The following is a 20191-nucleotide window of genomic DNA, read 5'->3' on the forward strand; positions in this document are numbered from 1 at the left end:
ATCTATCTATCTTCTATCTATATCTATATCTATATCTATCTATCTATCTATCTATCTATCTATCTATCTATCTATATCTATATCTATATCTATCTATATCTATCTAGCTATCTCTATCTATCTATCTATCTATCTATCTATCTATCTATCTATATCTATATCTATATCTATCTATATCTATCTAGCTATCTCTATCTATCTATCTATCTATCTATCTATCTATCTATCTATCTATCTATCTATCTATCTCTATCTATCTATCTATCTATCTATCTATCTATATCTATCTATCTATCTATCTATCTCTATCTGGCATGAGAAACAAGTTTACATTGCCAAACCAACTGTGACAGAACAATGTACACACAAAAAGGTGAAATGTTAAAAATCTGTCTATCTACCTACCTAATCATCTACAGTATATATGTAACTATAAAATAATATTTTCAATCAAAGAAAAGTGTTCAAATTTTAAAAAAAAATTGATACCTAAATAATTGCATTTGAACACTTATTTATTTGATTGAAAATGTTTTATTATTACTGAAAAGTTGTTTTTTATTGAAGTCATCTTTTTTGTATTTGGGCCATATTGTACAACTGTGTCTTAATTATTCAATCAAAAAACATAACGTGCTCAAATGCAGTTATTTGGGTGTCAAATATTTTTTTTCTTTGATAGAAAATTTTTTGTTTCTTTGGATTGAATATTAAAGACACAATTCTACCTCCATGTGTACCAGGATAATGAAGATTTACAGTTTACAAAACAAATGTTAAATAAAAGCAATGATGTACTTTTATTTTGAAATTAAAAATCTCTCTCTCTCTCTCTCTCTCGCTCTCTCTCTCTCTCTCTCTCTCTCGCTCTCTCTCTCTCTCTCTCTCTCTCTCTCTCTCTCTCTCTCTCTCTCTCTCTCTCTCTCTCTCTCTCTCTCTCTCTCTCTCTCTCTCTCTCTCTCTCTCTCTCTCTGGAGCCATTGGTTGGATCCTGCCGTCATGTGCCAGTCTAGTCTAGACACTTTGGCGGCTCGGAGCCGCACTGATTGTTGCGCAAACACGGTTTCAAGTTTCTTAACTCTTAAAGACGCAACATCCTGCACTGCTCGGACTGGAAATGTTCAACTACAACTCACAGACAACAACTGAATATTTACACAAACACATGAAACCCATGTTACACCCATAGACCAATATATATATATATATATACTGTCTCAATATGATATGTTATATATCATAATATTTCATATCATCATATAGTATTATATAATGTCATATTAAATATTTATATTAAATAATCATAATAAATATATATTTATATAATTGGGGTCGGGTGCAGTGTGGATCGGTGGAAGGAATACTTTGAAAACCTGCTAAATTCCACAGACACGCCTTCCAGTGAGGAACCAGAGCCTGGAGACCCAGGAGTGGACTCTCCTACCTCTGGGGCTGAGGTTGTCAAGGTTGTTAAAAAGCTCCTGCGTGGCAGGGCCCCGGAGTCAATGAGATCTGCCTGGAGTTCCTCAAGGCCCTGGATGTTGTTGGGCTGTCATGGTTGACACGACTCTGCAGCAGAGTCCATCTTTTGGAGAAGAGGGAGGGATGGAGGAGGAAGAATGCAGTCTTCGTCCTGGTCGTGGAAATATGAACCAGCTCTACACCCTCAGCAGGGTCCTAACCGTTAGAGAGCTTTGTTTACATTTCTCCGTTTCCAGCGAGCTTAGTCAGAATTTCTATAGGTGTAGCCAGTGCATTGGAGGAGACTGGTTTGGTGGCCTAAGGATTGGTTCACTGCATGGTTCTGTTGGATCCATCAAGACTTGACCTTCAGCTCTCACTGGATTGATTTGCAGTCATGTGTGAAGCAGCACCTCCAAAGCAGAGTCCATGGTTCTCGACCGGAAAAAGCCGGAGTGCCTTCTCTGGATTGTGGATTAGATCCTGTCCCAACTGTGTGGAAAGGATGGAGCGGGAGGTCAACAGGCGGAATGGTGAGGCGTCTACAGTGATGTGGAGTCTTCACCAGTCCATCATGGTGAAGAGGAAGCTGAGCCAAAAGGCAAAGCTCTCGATTTACCGGTCGATCTTTGTTCCTACCTTCACCTATGGTCATGAGCTTTGGATCATGACCAAAAGAACAAGATCATAGGTACAATTGGCCAAAATGATCTTCCTTCATAGGGTGGCTACTGGGTTCCCCTCTCCCTTACAGAAAAGGTGAGAAGCTCCGACATCCCGGAGGAGCATGAAGTAGAGCCGCTGCTCCACCTTTAAGTTGATCATCTTAAAGGTGCAATATGTGTGATTGGCATATTAATGAGTAAAACTGACATTTCGCCATATCTGCTCCTGTTCACTGAATGTACAGGTGACAGCTAAGGACATGTTTCTTAACACTCGTTTTTTTATTTGAGGTATTTAAGACATACTTAAAAGTTGAAAAATCTACATATTGCACCTTTAAGCAATCCCACTAGCCCATCACTTATAGGATGGTGATTGAATGGACACACAACACAGTTGAATGCATGTGGCTGTATTTTAGAATAGATACAAATTTCTTTAGTATTTTTGATGAGAAAAATTTTTTTTAATGAGTTTTTAGAATAATGGCAAATTGCTCATACATGTGAACCTAGATTGACAATATTAGTCATTTTAAGAGTGATGCAACTAGAGCAATCACCATAAAAATCATGCTTTTGTGCTGCTTCTTTTACAGTTAGTATAGATTTTGCAAAGGAAATAGTAATGAAAACATACTAAGCTTATGTACAAGTAATGATATGTTGTTGGTATCTCTTTTACTACATAGCTCAGATTTAGCTTGTCCTTGCAGCAGGAACCAAACTGTTAAGTGTCCCTCCTCAAGTTATTTGACATTTGCACCCCATGCCATCAAAATAGGGCCTGAGGAAGACGCTACAAAAGGTTTCACTTGTCAGAAATGTTTTCATGCAACCTAATCCCATTCAGAGATGCGTCCTGCGTAAGGAAGGCTGGTTTTAGAGGGGCTTCTCTCACTGTTAAGTGCTCCCCCGGAGCCACTTGTGCATCCTCGGGCGTCACACGAGGCGTGGGAATATTCCGTTTTAAAACAGATGCTTAGTGTTCATATTTTCACAGCACTATCAAAGCCTGGTAGGAAGTTCAGCCTAATGGACATCCCGACGTTTACTGAGTGACAGGAACGTAAATCAACAGGTGTGGTTGTAGGTGTGGTTAAAACTCTGATGGCATTTTTGGAATAGTGCAATCAAAACAAATCATATACATCCACTAACACCAAGCAGCTACTTTATAATAATTCAAACAAAGCAGAAAAAAAAGTTGAATTCTGTTTTTGTTTGTGCATTCATATAGTATTCTAAAAAGACATCAGACTTTACTTGGTTCAGAAATGAACTTCATGCTATATGCTGGGAACTACAGTAACATCAAAGGAGCAACCTCAAAGTCTAACTAATGAGTAAAATCAGCAGGAGTCACAGGATGACATTCATCTGATATATGTGCTGCTCATATGACATGCAACATCGTAATAGTTGTTAGTGGCTGCGACATGTTCAGCCTAGGGCCAGTTTGTTAAAGTGACTGTCAGAAAGTAAAAGACATGATTTATGTAGCAAACGTGTTTAAAGGCCAAAGAAACGACACCCAGTGATGACAAAGACACAACTTTAAAAAAAGAAATCATCATTCTTCAAATTAATCTCGTTTTCTAGGTCGTTTTCAGACACGGCAACAGGGAAACGTGAAAGAAAAACTGACACTTCTTTTTATGAGCCTTCACTACAGTATGCTTCAAACTGGCAAATCAATCATTTTAATAGAATAGAATAGAATAGAATAGAATAGAATAGAATAGAATAGAATAGAATAGAATAGAATAGAGCACTTGCTAAACTGGTGTTGGTGTGAACAGGTCTTCTGGAAGGTTGTCTAAAGTTTGGCAGGTGCTGCTAAATAAAAGTGTTGTGGTTCTGTGTGTTTGGAGATAAGGTGTGTGTGCTGATGACAGCGTGGGAAAATAGGCCTGGGGATGGTGGCGTGTGTACATAAGTGGGTGGGAGGGCTCAGGGCAGACATGGTGTCGGGCCCCAAACCACCTCCCAAAATAAATGCCGTCCCAATGTCTCCGTCTGTCCCACCAGCAGACCCCAGGTCTCCCACAGCAGCACCGTCCAGCGGCACCATCAGCACCATCAGCTACAGGGAAGTCTGAGCCATGGAGGCCTGTGACAGGAACAACATGTCATCGGTTTCATCGCTCCCTAATGGCCCCACTCTGGACTAGAGACATGGAACACACGTTGTTGCCCCAACAAGGCGGCAACTTACTGTGGAAACACACAAACATACATCCACACACATATGAACACACACACACACGCACGCACGCATGCATACACAGACACACACACACACACACACCCAGCTACTTACAGTCCAGCAGTCTGGAGACGAGGAGGAGGCCCACTTATGAAAACATTCAGGGGTGCTGGAGATAATGTGGAGCCAGACCTCTGGACTCAGGCCAGGCTGCCTTTCTAATCTGATGCTGGGATGATTCTCCTCATGCAAACATTCACAGGCTAGATTAGGAATCCATTTAAAGCAGATAATGATTTAAAAAAAAGGATGTATTAATCCAAAGTTTTTTAGCTTGTTCTTTAATCCACATAAATCAAAGTTTGGCCTCACATAGGCAGAGGTGAAAGTAATGGATTACAGGTACTCATGTTAATGTAATTACAGAGTTGCATTTATGGGTACTTGCAGAGGGGAAAGTAATGGATTACAAGTACTGACATTACTGTAATTGAGTTGCTTTTATGGGTAATTGTATTTTTTTGACTAAATTTCCAAATCAGTCATTTTACTTGTACTTAAGTATGTTTTAAAAGAAGTAAAGTAAATAATTACATTTCTATATCCAGTTGTTAGTGAGTAAATTATTATTTTTTTGTTTTAAAGTGATCAATGGACATTGTGAAACTACAAAAAATGAAATCAAACAATCAAATATATCATAGCCGACTAACTAGATTAAACATAATGCACAAAGCCAAATTTTATCTCAGTTTAAGAGTTTATAAATTTAGCTTTACTTGAGCCTGAGAATGTTTTTACTTTGAATTGAATTCATTGGTGTTATTGTATTTAAAAATAATAATTGTACATTTTGACAAACCTTTTATTTGTGCAAGATTTTGGTCTCTTCCCTTTTAAGTTTATGCATGAGATGAGATTATGCTCAATTAGAACTTAATTCATTTACACAAAGGCATCTGTATAAAGTAAAAGGTTTGTCAAAACGTACAATTCTTTTTAAAAATAAAACAACACCAATTAGTTTAATTCAAAATAAAAAATTAAAAAATCTTTAAGTATAGCTACATTTATGAACTCTAAAACTGAGAAAATTACCTCCATTCAATGCTGTTTCAGTGCCGTGCATTACATTTAATCTGATTGGTCGGCTATGATGTGATGCATTGAATTGTTGTCTGGTTATTTCATTTTGTGTAGTTTCACAATGTCCGTTAATCATTTTAAAACAAATAATAATAATAATTCACTCAGTAACGGTTAGGTGTAGAAATGTAACAAATGACTTTACTTCTTTTAAAACGTACTTATACTGTAAGTACATTTCAAAAGAAGTAAAGTCATTTGTTACAAGTAAAATTATTGATTTAGAAATTCAAAAAAGTACAAGTACCCATAAGCTCAACTCCATTACAGTAAGGTAAGTACTGGTAATCTGTGACTTTCAACTCTGTGTGTCACTTTCTTTTTAATGGAGCTGTTGGAATTATGAAGAATACGTTATTGCATCATAGACTATACATACACTTAATTTGAAAAGATGTTCCTTCTTATCTTATTGCATCAGGGGACAAATAAAGCACATCAAACCTTAGGTAGAAAATCACCACAAAGTAGGGCTGGGCGATATGGCCTTTTATAAATACCGCGATATTTTTAGGCCATGTCACGATACACGATATATATCTCGATATTTTGCATTACCCTTGAATTAACACTTTGATGCACAAAATCACACCAGTATGATGATTCTATATGTCTACATTAAAACATTCTTGATCATACTGCATTAATATATGCCAATTTTAAACTTTCATGCAAAAAAGGGGATATCACAACTAAGTCAAAGTTGACATAACTGTATTTATTAAACAGTGAGTGGCTCAAACATAAAATTGTCAACAGAAAGTGCACGTTCTGTGCAAAATTGTCACAGAGACATTTCAAAACAAGACATTAGTGCAGGATGCAACTCACATGGCATTTCAAAACACAAAATTAAAGTGCACTTTTTGTACATAATGCCACTACAATATTTTAAAACAAATAGTGCCCTTTTGTGCATGTTGTCATTAAGATGACATTTCAAAACAACACTAAATTTAAGTGCACCTTTTGTGCATAATGCCACTAAGATATTTAAAAAAAAAAAAAAAAAAAAGTCCGCGAGTTTAACGGTATGGTCATTTTCAACACCGCACAGACTACAAGCTGCGATATATCGAGTATATTCGATATATCGCCCAGCCCTACCACAAAGCTTAAGAAACAGGTTTTTTTTTTGGTTTTGAGCCTTGCATGTGTTCAGGATTTAGGCTCTGAATCTGATCTGTCTCAAATAAATAAGCTCCTGCAGTGTCTGTAGTGCTTTAGACTTCTTGGAAAGTTGTCTTGAAAACAAACCCATTTATTTCAAAGCATTTTTAGTAAACAAGCCCAAAAGTTACTTATTGTGTTTGATTGTCAATCGGCACACCATGTTTATATTTGTAAACCCGCGAGGGCCAAAGGGTGGTTAGTGTCACTAATCACAGCCCCACACTCTGATCTTTGAAGATCTACCCACACTCACCCCTGCACCCAAAACGCTCTCTGTTCTTAGTGAATGCCAAGGTTGCCTGACATGATATTTGTGCGTTTGTTTATTTTCACAGGATTGTAGCTTATTTAGACTTGCATCAAGGGGGAACAATATCTAAGAAACCGTGGAAGGAAACGGGACAAAAACAAAGGAAGAGGAAGGGAACCCAGCGTGATGGAGACCGTCCTTCACTGATCCCGCTTTCAGCCGGAGTCATGCAGACAGTGGCGCCATCGCTGCAACTAATGCCTCTGGTCACTCACAGAGAGCCTTTTTTTTTTTTAATCTGTGTTTTAATAAAAGCATAAACAGCCAGAGAAAGTGATGAATGAGGGAGGAACTGATGTGTTATCTCTGCATAAAATCAAGGTCAAGCCGTTTGTGTGTTCTTTAAAGCCGGCGATCACATCTTTGGATCGTTATCCACAGGCTGTCAGGCTTTAAGAAACTATTCAAGAGGACAACAAGTTGGAATGGAGACACATGGGAAATCAGATCCTCCAGAAAACCCTGAATGAGTTGAAATGAGAAGGCTGTTACATGTAGTCCTTGTATCTATCGAGCAACAAGATCAAAAGATTGAAGCACAAGAGTTGATTAAACATAATAAATGCAAATTAGTGAGATACAAATGTTTATGACACCACAATGTCTCAGAGCCAAAGTAGGACCTGAGCATTGCTTTTTACTGTGCTTCTTAACTGATCTGACCTGCAACCCAAACACACTTCATACCACATATGGGAAACTGGTGAGGCCCCCAAAGCAAAGATACAAAATGACAGAAAAATACACAAAACAGCAGCAAAAACACACCGAAATACGAAAAAAAAACCCTAAAAATTACATACAATTTCACAAAAGGACAACAAAAATACAGATATTTACTCAAACACTAAGACAACTATAAATATACACAAAAATCTACAAAACTAGTTCAAAAACAAGAGCTCTCAGAGATTAATGTGCAAACCTCAACCAAGCACCAAATCATCTCTTTGTTAGATATTAGTAGTTATCTGGCACAAAACGGATAGATGGATGAAAATTCTAATGATTTAATTGAATAATAATTTTGAAAAATTCTACATATGATTTGAATCAGTATTTTTTTTTTTTTTTTTTAATTCCTAGACATTTCAGGCGAACTTACATGTGGTCACGACCCCAAGGCAGAAAATCACTGCATTAGTTATTACACTGTAATAACACAGTATCAGAAATGGCACTTACTATTGTAATGGTCTTCCCCCAAAATCCCCCAAAAGAGCATCAAACAGCTACAGCTGGTTCAGAACGTTGCAGCTCTGGTCTTTACCAGAACAAAGAGGTCAGAACACATTACACTTTAAAGTCTTTACACTGGCTCCCAGTCAGCCTCAGAATAGACTTTAAAGTTCTGCTGCTGGTGTATAAATCTGTGAATGGGTTTGGTCCAGAATACATCAGTGAGATGTTAGTCAGGTATGAACCCAGCAGGTCTCTCAGATCTATGGACACAGGTCAGATAGTGGAGCCCAGAGCTCACAGTAAACATGGTGATGCTGCTTTTAGTTGTTATGCTGCAAAGAAGTGGAACAAACTGCAGCAGAGTGAAGTCAGCATCCAATGTGAACATTTTTAAATCGAAGTTAAAGGCACTTTTTTCTCTACTACATATGATTGAGAGAGAGACTTTTGGTCATGTTGTTGATGTCATGTGTTTGTTGATGATTTGAATTGATTTTACTCATGATTTTAAATGTTATTATTTATGATTTTAAACAATTGAATGTTTTATCATGTAAAGCACATTGCGTTGCCTTGTGTATGAAATGAGCTGTACTAATAAATTTGCCTTGCCTTGCCTAAGGTTTAAATGAGCATGCACGCACACACACGCACGCACGCACACGCACACACCTGCACGCGCACGCACACACACACACAGCTGTGTGAAATGCTGCTAAACCCTCTGGAGGAGCTGTGCACACTGCCTTAAAAGTCTCGTCTCTGACTAAACAATGTCAAAATGTCTTGTTTGCTCATCCAGACTCTGCACAGTGTGTGGGTCAGTTTAGTCAAAACAGGAGTGAAGAGAGTAGAGATGATGAAGTGGACTAGGACTCCACCCTTGGCTCTGATTCTGTTTACACGGGGGGAGCTTTAAGAGGACACACTCTGCAAGCCTTGTAATTGCTTGTGTTTCTCTCTGTTGACTTCAAAGCCGAAGCGCTGCTGCAGTTCAAAGGTCAAAGGCTCGCTGTTGCCTAAATGCCCTCAATTTCCTGTTTTGACTGCCTCTTCACATCCAAAAGGGATTGAAACTTGAAGGACACGTTGAGCTGGAGCCAGTAAGACAAAGAGATATCTCACCTTTTAATCTCTAATCACTTATTTCTCTTTGCTTGGATGGTTTGACAAGTAGAAAGTCACACATAGATATCAAGAACTGCAGCTTTTGTTCACTAATTTATCAGGATGAATCCACTTTTACTGTCTTGGTAAACAAAGATCCTCCCACTCGCCATCATGGGGACTCACTTCTGAAGCTCTTTATTCCAAGTACAACTTCTTAACTTTCCCTTTTCATTCCCCAGAGGTATCAATGTGTATCGCTATGGTTACTTTAGATAACCTTTTTAAAGCTTTGACTAAAATGGTAATAATGTAAATATTTTCACACATTAATTCACATGTTCAAAGAAAACTCCCTGTGTGTATACATCTATGTGGCTTTCTGGAGGGGGTTTTGGGTTACGTGCGAGTGACTGGCCTGGTACTAAATTACACTGCAGTATGGTCTCTCTCAAAGCCCACATCTGGGATTGGTCTGACAACTGGATGCCGTGCTGCTCTAATTTTGGTTACTTTGTTTATAACCCTATAATAGAGACAGTAAAAGACCACAGGGCCAGGATGAGGGGGGGAGGGGGGGGGGGGGGGGGGGGGGTAATACATGTAAAAGCAGTAATTTAAGAAAAATGCACCAAGTAAAGAAGGTAGAGCTGTCTGAGGCCTTTTATGCGTCAGATGGAGGTAAACTTTGGTGATGTCTTGCTGTTTTTCTCGTCTTACAACAGGATTCCCATCGTTTCGGCAATTTTGTGTCAAACCTAAAGGCTGCAGGTTGGAGCTTGCCGAGTTAGGGAAAGCTTCGTGGATCAGGGCTTTTAGCAGTCGACTCGCTCACTTTTCAGCTCTAATATAATCACAAAATTAACTTTGTCATCTGCGGGTAGACAGAGGAGAGACATTTAGTGCAAGTTCACTAATAACCTGCACCTAAAGGGGAGGAGGCTCTATTCACTGCATAGAGAAAGATGCACTGAAGAGAGCAAATGTAAGTACGCAGTACTTACATTTGTAGTAAAGTAGTAAAGGTGCAGGCCGAGACTCACAGATCCCTCTCTCACCCTCCCTCCCCGCTGCTCTCTTGCCCTGCCTCCAAACATTCCAAAGTCCCTCCCTCAGAGGAGCTAACAAGCTAACGTTAGCCAGACAGCAACATCACAGTAATATAACATGCACTGTTAAAAGCATATTACTGCAGCGCTTCTCTCTCTCTCTATGTGCACACACCTCAGCAACAGCAGCAACAACACAGTGTCACTTACAGCAGCCCACACGGAGGCTGCTGCGTGCACATGAACAAACACATTCACCACAGAGTTCTAGTGTAACAATTACAAAACAAACATAATGTAAATCAAGGAGCAGTAATTACCTTTCAAACAGAAAAGTCGCTAATTCCATCTTCTACTCCTCCAAACCACACATTGTAAAAAAGATGGTGCTACAGCCTCAGGAAAGGGCGGGGCCTGTGAGCAACAGCTGTCAGACAGCCCATCAAACACAATCCTGGGTCTGATTGGTTCTTTTTGCTCGGTCGCGGTGCATTCTGGCAATCTGCCAAAAGTTGCAGGAGCAGCAGGGGGCGGGACTCAATGAGCCTGTTTTTTTGCACACAAACTACTAGTTTGATGTAAAGCTGTCTTTAATACGTATGACAAAAAGTCACTTTTATAAGAGTTGCAGACTGCACCTTTAATGAATATATACTGTCTACTATATACTATTAGTATGATTAGGATGGACCGTTCCCACTGAAGTGTAATTCCAAGTTTCCCAGAATGCATTTCAAACCTAGAAAGACAAAAACCCAAATCACACTGAGGCTAAATATCTCTGTTGATTCTCCACCTTTCAAAGTTCTGAAAACATTTTAACCGAGAAAGTGACCAAGTAGAATATCAACATCCATAAAACTCACTAAACTTCCGGTTAACTTCAAAACAAAAGCCCTATTTGTAAAAGTGTTAAACTAATGAAAGACAAGAAGTGATGCTTTTGTTTTGAAAAGAGAATGTTTGATTTTTAGCTTGTAAAGCCGATCCCAGGACGAATTCATGTTCCGCTCGCAATGCATCATGGGGCGGTTGAGTATGACCAGTGTGCCCACTGTGCATACTTCAAAAATGTCCAGTTACAGTATACATCCAGGTATTTCTCGCACAATCAATCTTTCCATAATATCTTGTAAGTTTGACGTCAGACTTAGTATGAGTAGTACGTTAGTATGCTATTTAGAACACAGGACTTGATTATGGGCGTTGCACTGAGAGTAATTAAGACATGCCCAGACATAAAATCTTCACCAAAATCTGTCCCAAAAAACAAACCCCGGCAATAACTTTGTCAAAGGTAATAAATTCCAGTGGCACATTTATATTTGTGTTTGATGTAAAGTCAATGAATTGATATAATTAGGTGATGAAAAATGCCTAATAAGATGGAAAGAATAAAGCACAAACACAACAGAGTTTTTTTTTAATATAAAACTGTTTCCTCTTTCATCAACAAAGACTGGTCAGCACTAAGTGAGGTCATAAAGCCATATGACGGTCACAGGCTGCTGCAGTTGGAAAAAAAAAAATATATATATATATATATAAATATATGAATTTCCAAAGACATGATCTGAAACCTCCTGATGAAATGTCTGACCCAAAAATATATATTTGTCCAAATAAAAGGCTGCATCACAGACACAATCAAATGCAAATGATTTTTGTGTTTAATACGGGAAAGGATCAGCAACTAAAAACGACAAAAACAATCCAGTTTCAAGGCGTTTTATATTTGATGTTTCAGGTAGAACAAACCCCATTTTTTTTTTAAAAAACTGCAATTGGAGCCAAAAGCATGTAGCAATACATCACAGTCTCCATTATCCACCAAGGTACCGGTATGCACGTTAGCTAAACTCCTATACCTCTGCAGGACGAATGATATCAAAGGATCATTTCACTTGGAAAATGTCATTTAGATTGTGGTACACAGTAGGAAATTGAATGACAGAAGGGACAATCAAGAAAAACAAATGTGGAAAAGGAAAGGCCACAGAATCTGATTTGAAACAAGTTTCCACGTAATGACAAGATAGCTTCCTGAATAACTTATGAGAGCTTCACTCTGTATATTAGATTGTGAGTATATAAAAAATAATACTGCTCCATCAGAATCTCTTCATCTGTCTGCGCTCCTGTCTTCGCTGCTTCTTCTCGTTCACCTCCTCAGGGGCTGAGGGGTTCTCTGCCATGAACCACGGGCCCAAAAAGTTCACCCACAGCAAGTGCATGGCACGCACTGGAGCCTGACACACACACACACACACACACACACACACACACACACAGAGGAGGGAAATCAAACTCTTCAACTTGAGCAAAGCAAAGCATGCTGGGAAAGAAGAGTGTAAAGTGGAGTGGACGACTTTCACTGAAGCTCTCACCAGCAGCCACAGGTACCAGAAATAAGAGGAGAGTGTGCTGAGCACTTGTACAATGGTGGTGAGCAGGATGACGTCTTTCAGATGCCTGAAACAAAAACACAGTGAGTATGATGTGTTCAAGTGTTCTCACCAAACTGAACGATGCTGGGCTGATAGAAAGAAAGGTGCCAAAAACTCTACAGAGCTGTTTCTGACATCATCACTGCTTTTAGACACTATCGTCATCTGCAGCTTATTCATGATATAGGATGTTTAAATATACCTTTAATTTATAGAAATTAAATCCTGATTTGATCAAATCTAAAACAGTCTTGGGCTTTGTTATAAATCACATACTATTGTACTACTCATACGTTACTATGCGTCAAAGTCTGTGAATATAGTGTGTTCGTTCATATTAAATAGTATGAAAAGATTGAGTATGCGAGATGGATACTATATCAGGACATTTTTTAAGTAGTATGCACAGTGGACACAGTAGCCGTACTCAACCGCCCCATGATGCATTGCGAGCAAAACGTAAAATTGTCCTGGGACCAGTGTCATGTACTGGGTTCACATTGTACTGAGATTGTATATGTGCATATATGCGCAAGCACGCACATGCACACTGCCGGAAATTTAATTTTTGCTAAAAATAATAATAATTAAGTTTTGTTTATTTTTGTTTTCAAAATCTCAGATTGGATCAAATGATATATGTTGATAATGTACTTGGTCACTTTTTCACTGAAAATGTTTTCAGAACAACAGAGATATTTAGCCTCAGTGTGCTTTAGGTTTTTGTTGCTGTCGTTGCTCATCATCCTAATCATACTAATAGTATATAGAATCAGAATTACTTTATTTATCCCAGGGGGAAAATACTTGTGTCACAGAGGCTTGAGAAATATTACAAACACTAAACACAGAAAGAAAGAGAAAGAAAACATGCATAATTAAGGATGAGAGTTTGTAGTGTGTGTGTATATATATATATATATATATATATATATATATATATATATATATATATATATACATATATAGAATGTGCCATTTTGAACACAGCCTTGGTTTTTACAGAGAGAAGTTTCCACGTTTTTCCTTCCAAAGTTTAAAAACACGTATATTATTGTTGGTGAAACTATAAGCGGTTTCCTGTAATCTGCTCTCCTAGATGTGGAATGTACCGTACATATTTAGGATTGTCTATGCTTAATCGTAAAACTCAATTTCATAACTATTATTAAGTAATAAAAAAAATCAGATGATTATTATTAATATTATTATTTAGTTTTTTTTAATTTAAACTTCAACAAAAGATTAGGACACATTTTTAAAATTTTAGAAAACACTTTAATTCACTTTATGTCGTAGGTACAATCTAATATTCTTCTGTGGTGCTTCATGCCTGCAGCAAGTTTCTAATACATCTCATGTATCAAAGTGACTCATAAAGCCCTCTGGTGGCCACTAAAGATACTGCAGTAAGAAGTGATTGTAATTATGGTCAAAATAAACAATGAAGTGACCTAAATTCAGGCAGCCTTGTGTTGAAGTTGGTTTCCCATTGGAAGCTGTGATACTTACTGACCGTGAAAGGATATCTGTTCATGGATGGGAGGGTGCGACAACGAGGATGGTGCCCTAATGAACAGGTAAGTTCTCCTGACAGAGTTCATCATTTAGCCAAAGGAAATAAGAGGGAACAATCCGGCGGGGGTGCAGTTAGTGCCATGACAGCCACCCATGTGAGCAGAAACGTAGTAGTGCTCTGAATAACTACGTTTACAAGCTGCAATTAAACTTTCTGTGAAGGAATTCTGTCGGACAGCGTCTGGTTTCAGACGTAGCTTTTGCTTCGTGCACATTAGCTTAGCTGATTAGCTTAGCCCGCAGATCCCTCTCAGAGCAGCTCAGCTTGAAACGGTCCTCGCATATCAACAAATTGCTTCCGAACAAAAAAATGTTTGTGTTTATCCCGTATCGATATTATGGAGCCAACGTCTGGATAACTCAGTGTCGTTATTTGGCTTAGAGAAACAAAAGAAATGTTTATGCAGGGTTTTTCTCTTGTTGTAACTATTAGCTTTACACTCAGACATTGTTCAGAAATTGTGGACCAATGGAATACTGTTGCCTAGCAACAGCTAACAGAAATCAACAAACATGCATAATATCCCGGGCAAAATGGCGACTCTCCATAGTTTATGCCATGAGGTGGCCCGTTATATAGGATATATACAGTTGGCAAACGCTAAGGGCGCCAAAGGGCTGATATTATTAGGATACCAAACTTGATAGTATTATTATTAATTAGTTTTAATTATAATGATAAGAGTTTTACTCCCCACCCAGTTAAATTATTGAAATAATAATATAAATCATTTTATATTTATCTTGTTTTTTTTGTGCAATACCTTACTCTAAAAATATTAACAATTTGTATTTTGAACCTGTTACTAACATTTATGTGTAAGTTTGCTTTTATTTCCTTGTTTGTGTTCTTTTATGTGTATATGAAACCCTTTTTTCTTTTCCCCCTGAGATTAATAAAGGAATTCTGATTCTGATTTATCAAAATAAAAAGAAATGTCAAAAGTAATTTTGCCAATTTTTCATCTTTGTAGGTATTGTGAAGACCACTATGCAAGTGATAGAAATGATTCTGATATTATTATAACAATATTGTAAATATCAACTACTTGGTATAAAAAAAACACTATATAAGAGGGCGCCAAAGAGGGTGTTTAGGCCCCAAGGTATAAAAAGTCCTTTAATGTGTTTTTTATACAGTATATATATAAAAAAGTAATACATTAAACATGGTACATACATTTTCACTACATGTACCCTTTAAAGTGGATGGATTGTGAACTCACTCTGCCATCCCCTGCTCCATGTTCAGGTCGATTCCTCCGTCCAGGAGATTTCCGTCCTTATCAAACGAAGCTTTAGCCATGGCCGACATGGTGCGGTAACTGCCCACGTACACGGCCAGAGCAAAGACCAGCAGCAGCTGCAGGAGACACCACGTGTTCAGAAGCAGCAATACACTTAAAACTACCAAAATATCATGCACCTACCCATGTCCAGAAGGTAGACGAACTGTAGAAGATAAATAAATTCACAGCGGCGTAAATCGCCTGCAGGGAGGAAAGTGAGTGAAGTAAGGTTAAAAAAACATAAATACGATTAAGATGACTTTATTTGTATCTACACTTCATTTTTGTTACCCAGATGTTAGACGGGAGTTGATCGTAAATGAAATGTTTGGAAATACAACACAATAATAATAATAACTGGCCTGCACAGTGTGGGATTGTACACTTTTATTATAAATTAAGGTAGAGATAATGCTGTAAATAGGAGTTCAAAAATGTAATTGCTAGGGGTGTGTATTGCCTGGCATCTGGCGATACGATTCATATCCCGATACATAGGACACAATACGATACGATACATCCCGTTATTAAAGTATAAGGTGATCATTGTGCGTTTTTTAATGTATGACTTAAGAAACAACTAATCTGTAAACGTGTACACCTTCATGAGAACATTATGTATGAAATATATTTTATTGGCATATTTTACACTTAAACATTGGCTTTAACATGCCATGTGCCAACAACTTAAAATAAAAAAATAACAATAATCTGCCTGTGGCTTCTCAACCAACTTTGACTTTAGTGCAACATGACTTTAGTACAACTTAATTGAGGTATATGCCTAAAACAACAAATAAATGCAGAAACGTAGTATTTTCTTTTTAGATTTTATTTAAAAAACACAAGCTGATCAACATGCCCAGGTTTCAGTGCACTTCTTTGTGCAGTTACAATGTTTCCTGCAGTGGAAAAGACTTTCCTGGTTAACTAAAGGTTGAATTTTTTTTTATTAATAATAATAATAATTATATATATATTTTAAATTAAAAAAACGACATGGATGCATTTAGAATCGATCTGAAAATCCTACGACGTAATATCGCGATATATCACCGAATCAATTTTTTTCAACACCCCTAGTAATTGCTTATGAAAACAAAGTGACTGGTACTGCTCTTTTAATTTTAAACATTTTAAATCATAAAATGTTATCCCAATAGAAATGTAAACATAAAAAGCAGTTATTAATCGCATGAATATGAATAACCACTTAGAAATAAATAGCAATCTGACTAAAAAACAATGTTCAGTTGTTTTGCTTTTTTTTAAGTTAATTGTGAAATTCTATTGTTTACTGTTAAACTTTGGTTGAAAAGTTTTGTTGTACCTCTATTTGGATCTAAATGCATTGTTTAGTGAAACACTGTGGTTGTGTTTATTTGAGAAATGTTGCTTATTGGGACTTTAACATTCTTGTGAAATCATATCTTTAGATTTTTCTATATTTTTTATTTGTTTTGCAATAAAAAGAGCTCAAGAGGATTCTTGCATCACATCTGTTAATTATGGTATTTAAGTATTAAACCTGCAAAATGTGATTTGTCCTACAGGATTCATTGATTAACCATAAATAATTGATTTGGGATGTAACGATTAATCGTAAGGCAGTTAAAAATCGATTTATAGGTATCATGGTTCATATCGATTCTCTGAAAATTGAATGGCAGTACTTTTTTGAAACAGCAGAGGGCGCTATATATTTCTCCTTCTCTTGTCCAAATGCTGAGGCGGTGGGCGGAATCTGCTACTACTTTGTTTCTGGCCGCTTTCTACTCTTAAACAAGTTCATAAATGATTCGTTACCCCTTTAGCCCCGAAAAAATATCTGTAATATTACGTGAGTAATATAAAGTCACGTTTTTATATTAGCTCTGTCTGCTAGCGCATAGCATCTCTTCTTCACTGCACAGAACAGCTGCATCCCAACCGACTACTGGAAACAATATCTGCTGCAAATACAGTGCAGACTGTTCTTTTAAGTCCAATTGTTAAGGCACAAAATACATTTTCAGTTGCACTTTTAAAAAGAAAAAGAACTATTATGTAGTTTTGCATTGTTTACTATAGAACGAGAATTTCAATGAATAGGCTTCTTCTTCATTTGTATTATTCCCTTATTTATTCCATTCAAGATTTATTTTTAGTTAAATTGCATTGTTTTGAATAGTTTATCAGGGGATTTTTTTGTCAATGAAAAATAAAAATAAAATAGTACAGTATTTTCTATTTCCCCCCAAAAAATAAAGGAATATTTTTCAATCATCATCATTTGTCTACAGTCCCATTTTGTAAAATAAATCGTGAGAGAATCGTATCATGAACCCAGTATCGTGAATTGTATCGGGAGTTGAGTGAATCGTTACATCCCTAAAATCTATAGATTAATAATTCAATAAGAGTTATTTACGATAGCCTTAATTTGTAAATATTTACAGGTGAAAAAGTACTTAGTATTTACTTAGTGACATCTGAGGACATCTTGATATTTTAAGCACAGCAATAGCACACATCTCCAAATGTCCAATGTCACAAAGAGAAATGTGGCCTTTATCACATTTAACAACAGGACAACAATAACAAACGAACATCACATTATGTTCTTACATTTGCCCCGAGGATAACTCTGGTGTAGAACTTCAGAGTTGCCTCATTGTCTTCATAAATCTGTTTCTTTCCCTTGGTGCCAACTTTACCTTTGGGCTGAATGGAAACAAAGAAAAACACACTTTCAACAACAGTCTGTAATGTTTTCATCTTTGAAATGAACAATAAGTTGATCCATCTACTGTATGTTCCTCTTATAATTCTGCTTTGTTGATTAACTTTCCATTAAAACTCATTTGTAATCAGCGTAGTTCATAGCTCATCTCCTGCAAGATATATCTACATGTGCACACAAAGTTTTTTATTTTTTTTTGTCTTTATATTGACAAATGACAGCCACATTAGAAAAATATATACAAAAACTAATAGTAACACAATACATAGGCAACATAAAAAAAATCAAGGACTAAATAAATTAAACCAAAAATTTTCAGAGATCATTTGGGAATTTTTTAATTAGCAGGTTTAGGGATACATCAAAGCAATCACTAGATGCCTGTGAGGAAGACTGACAGTTGGCAGTCGAAAAAAAGTCATTAGATCAAATTTTCGGAATAAAAGTTGTTATTTTCATCTGTTTAGAAAATGTGAAAAACATGTCTTTAGTTTGATTTTAAACATAGATTTGTGAATGAAAAATCTTGGCAAATGTAAATTGAGTTATACTAAAGATATTTACTTCAATCTTTTATTAGTACTTTCAAATCAAACTTACTCTGAAAAAACTCCAGAGAAGGAAAACCAGAATCCTGTAATAATATCTGAAATATTATGTGTGTTGACATGTAAAAATGAAAATTGCTCATTGGTCTGTGTGTGCACACAAGGTAACATGAGTCTGAAGCCACTCTGACACAGCAGTGAAGTGGCTGATAAAGCTTTCCCTCCGTGTGTTTTAAGCCTCTAACTCACCGCCATCAGCAGATCTCTTCCTCCTCCACAGTTTCTCTCTCTGTCATCAAGCTTCGTGTCTCCTCCTCAGTGACTGAACTCTACTCTTATATCAAACACAGCTGAATCTGTCCCTATGCCTTCGATTGCACTTTTACTACACATCAGCATTCAGAAGCTGGGAAACTTCCGGCGCCCCGCTTTGACGTCATTCGTTCGCGACGGTAGACACTGAAGGAGAAAGTCCGCCACCTGCTGGTGAACTTTGAAATCACCAGGAAATTTGTGTTCAACTAGTCTACTCTACAGACAAATAAACATTCATTCATTCATTCATTTTCAGACCCACTTATACCTGTACACACAAAATAACAATATAAATGTAAACATAAATATGACAAAGTTATTGCATAAATATGAATAACCACTTTGAAATAAATAACAATTTTACTGACAAAGTATTGTTATTTTGATTTATGTTTAAAGGAAGTTTTTTGATTATTGAATAAGACAGAAATCGCTTTAAAACATAACTATAAGCAATACATTGCTACACCTAGAAATGTAAAGTTTAAGTTTTAAGCTTTTTATTTTTCTAAGTTAAATCTTATTATTTACTGTTGAACTGTTGAAGAGTTTGGGTTTACTATAATGAGATCTAAATGCATTGTTTATTGACTATAGACGACCCTCTACCACCTGAGCCACGGTCAGGTGGTAGATATAATTATATTATTTCAATATATCAAAAAATATTACCGCAAACTTCAACAGCGTAAATAATAAATCATGGAATAAAAAATAGAACCAGAAATGGTTTAAATCCACTACCGTAAAGGTCTGGTTAAAATTTGTTTATTCATTTAGTGATTATTTATTTATTTCTTCACTCATTCATTTTACTCACTTATTTCATCCTACTCCCCTTTTGTTCTATGTATCAAACTTCAACAGCGTAAATATTAAATCATAGAATAAGATTTAGAATCATAAAAGGTTTAAATCCAGTACCGTAAACGTCTGGTTAAAACGTGTGTATTTATTTAGTTGATATTTTTTATTCATTCATTCATTTCA

At 36.8% G+C, this 20191-nt stretch overlaps 1 protein-coding gene across 1 annotated transcript; it reads right to left on the reverse strand.

Moving 5' to 3' along the window:
- Nucleotides 1-11708: 11708 nt before the first annotated feature.
- tmem208 (transmembrane protein 208) lies at nucleotides 11709-19319 on the reverse strand. The gene is made up of 6 exons (XM_028440801.1): nucleotides 19136-19319; nucleotides 18224-18319; nucleotides 15758-15817; nucleotides 15554-15690; nucleotides 12690-12774; nucleotides 11709-12551 (listed from the first exon to the last, which is right to left on the reverse strand). Exons 1-6 carry the CDS (start codon nucleotides 19139-19141, stop codon nucleotides 12414-12416), a joined length of 522 nt encoding a protein of 173 aa, XP_028296602.1. The 5' UTR covers nucleotides 19142-19319; the 3' UTR covers nucleotides 11709-12413.
- Nucleotides 19320-20191: the final 872 nt, after the last annotated feature.

The sequence above is a fragment of the Gouania willdenowi genome, chromosome 3 (genome assembly GCF_900634775.1).
Source record: "Gouania willdenowi chromosome 3, fGouWil2.1, whole genome shotgun sequence".
Lineage (NCBI taxonomy): Eukaryota > Metazoa > Chordata > Actinopteri > Blenniiformes > Gobiesocidae > Gouania > Gouania willdenowi.

What these genes read in the sequence shown, in the direction of transcription:
- tmem208 (XM_028440801.1), bottom strand. An exon ending in ATGGAGCAGGGGATGGCAGA is followed by an intron (nt 12,775 to 15,553) that starts GTGAGTTCACAA and finishes TTTTTGTTTCAG; the next exon opens with GCATCTGAAAGACGTCATCC. An exon ending in TCTGGTACCTGTGGCTGCTG is followed by an intron (nt 12,552 to 12,689) that starts GTGAGAGCTTCA and finishes TGTGTGTGTCAG; the next exon opens with GCTCCAGTGCGTGCCATGCA.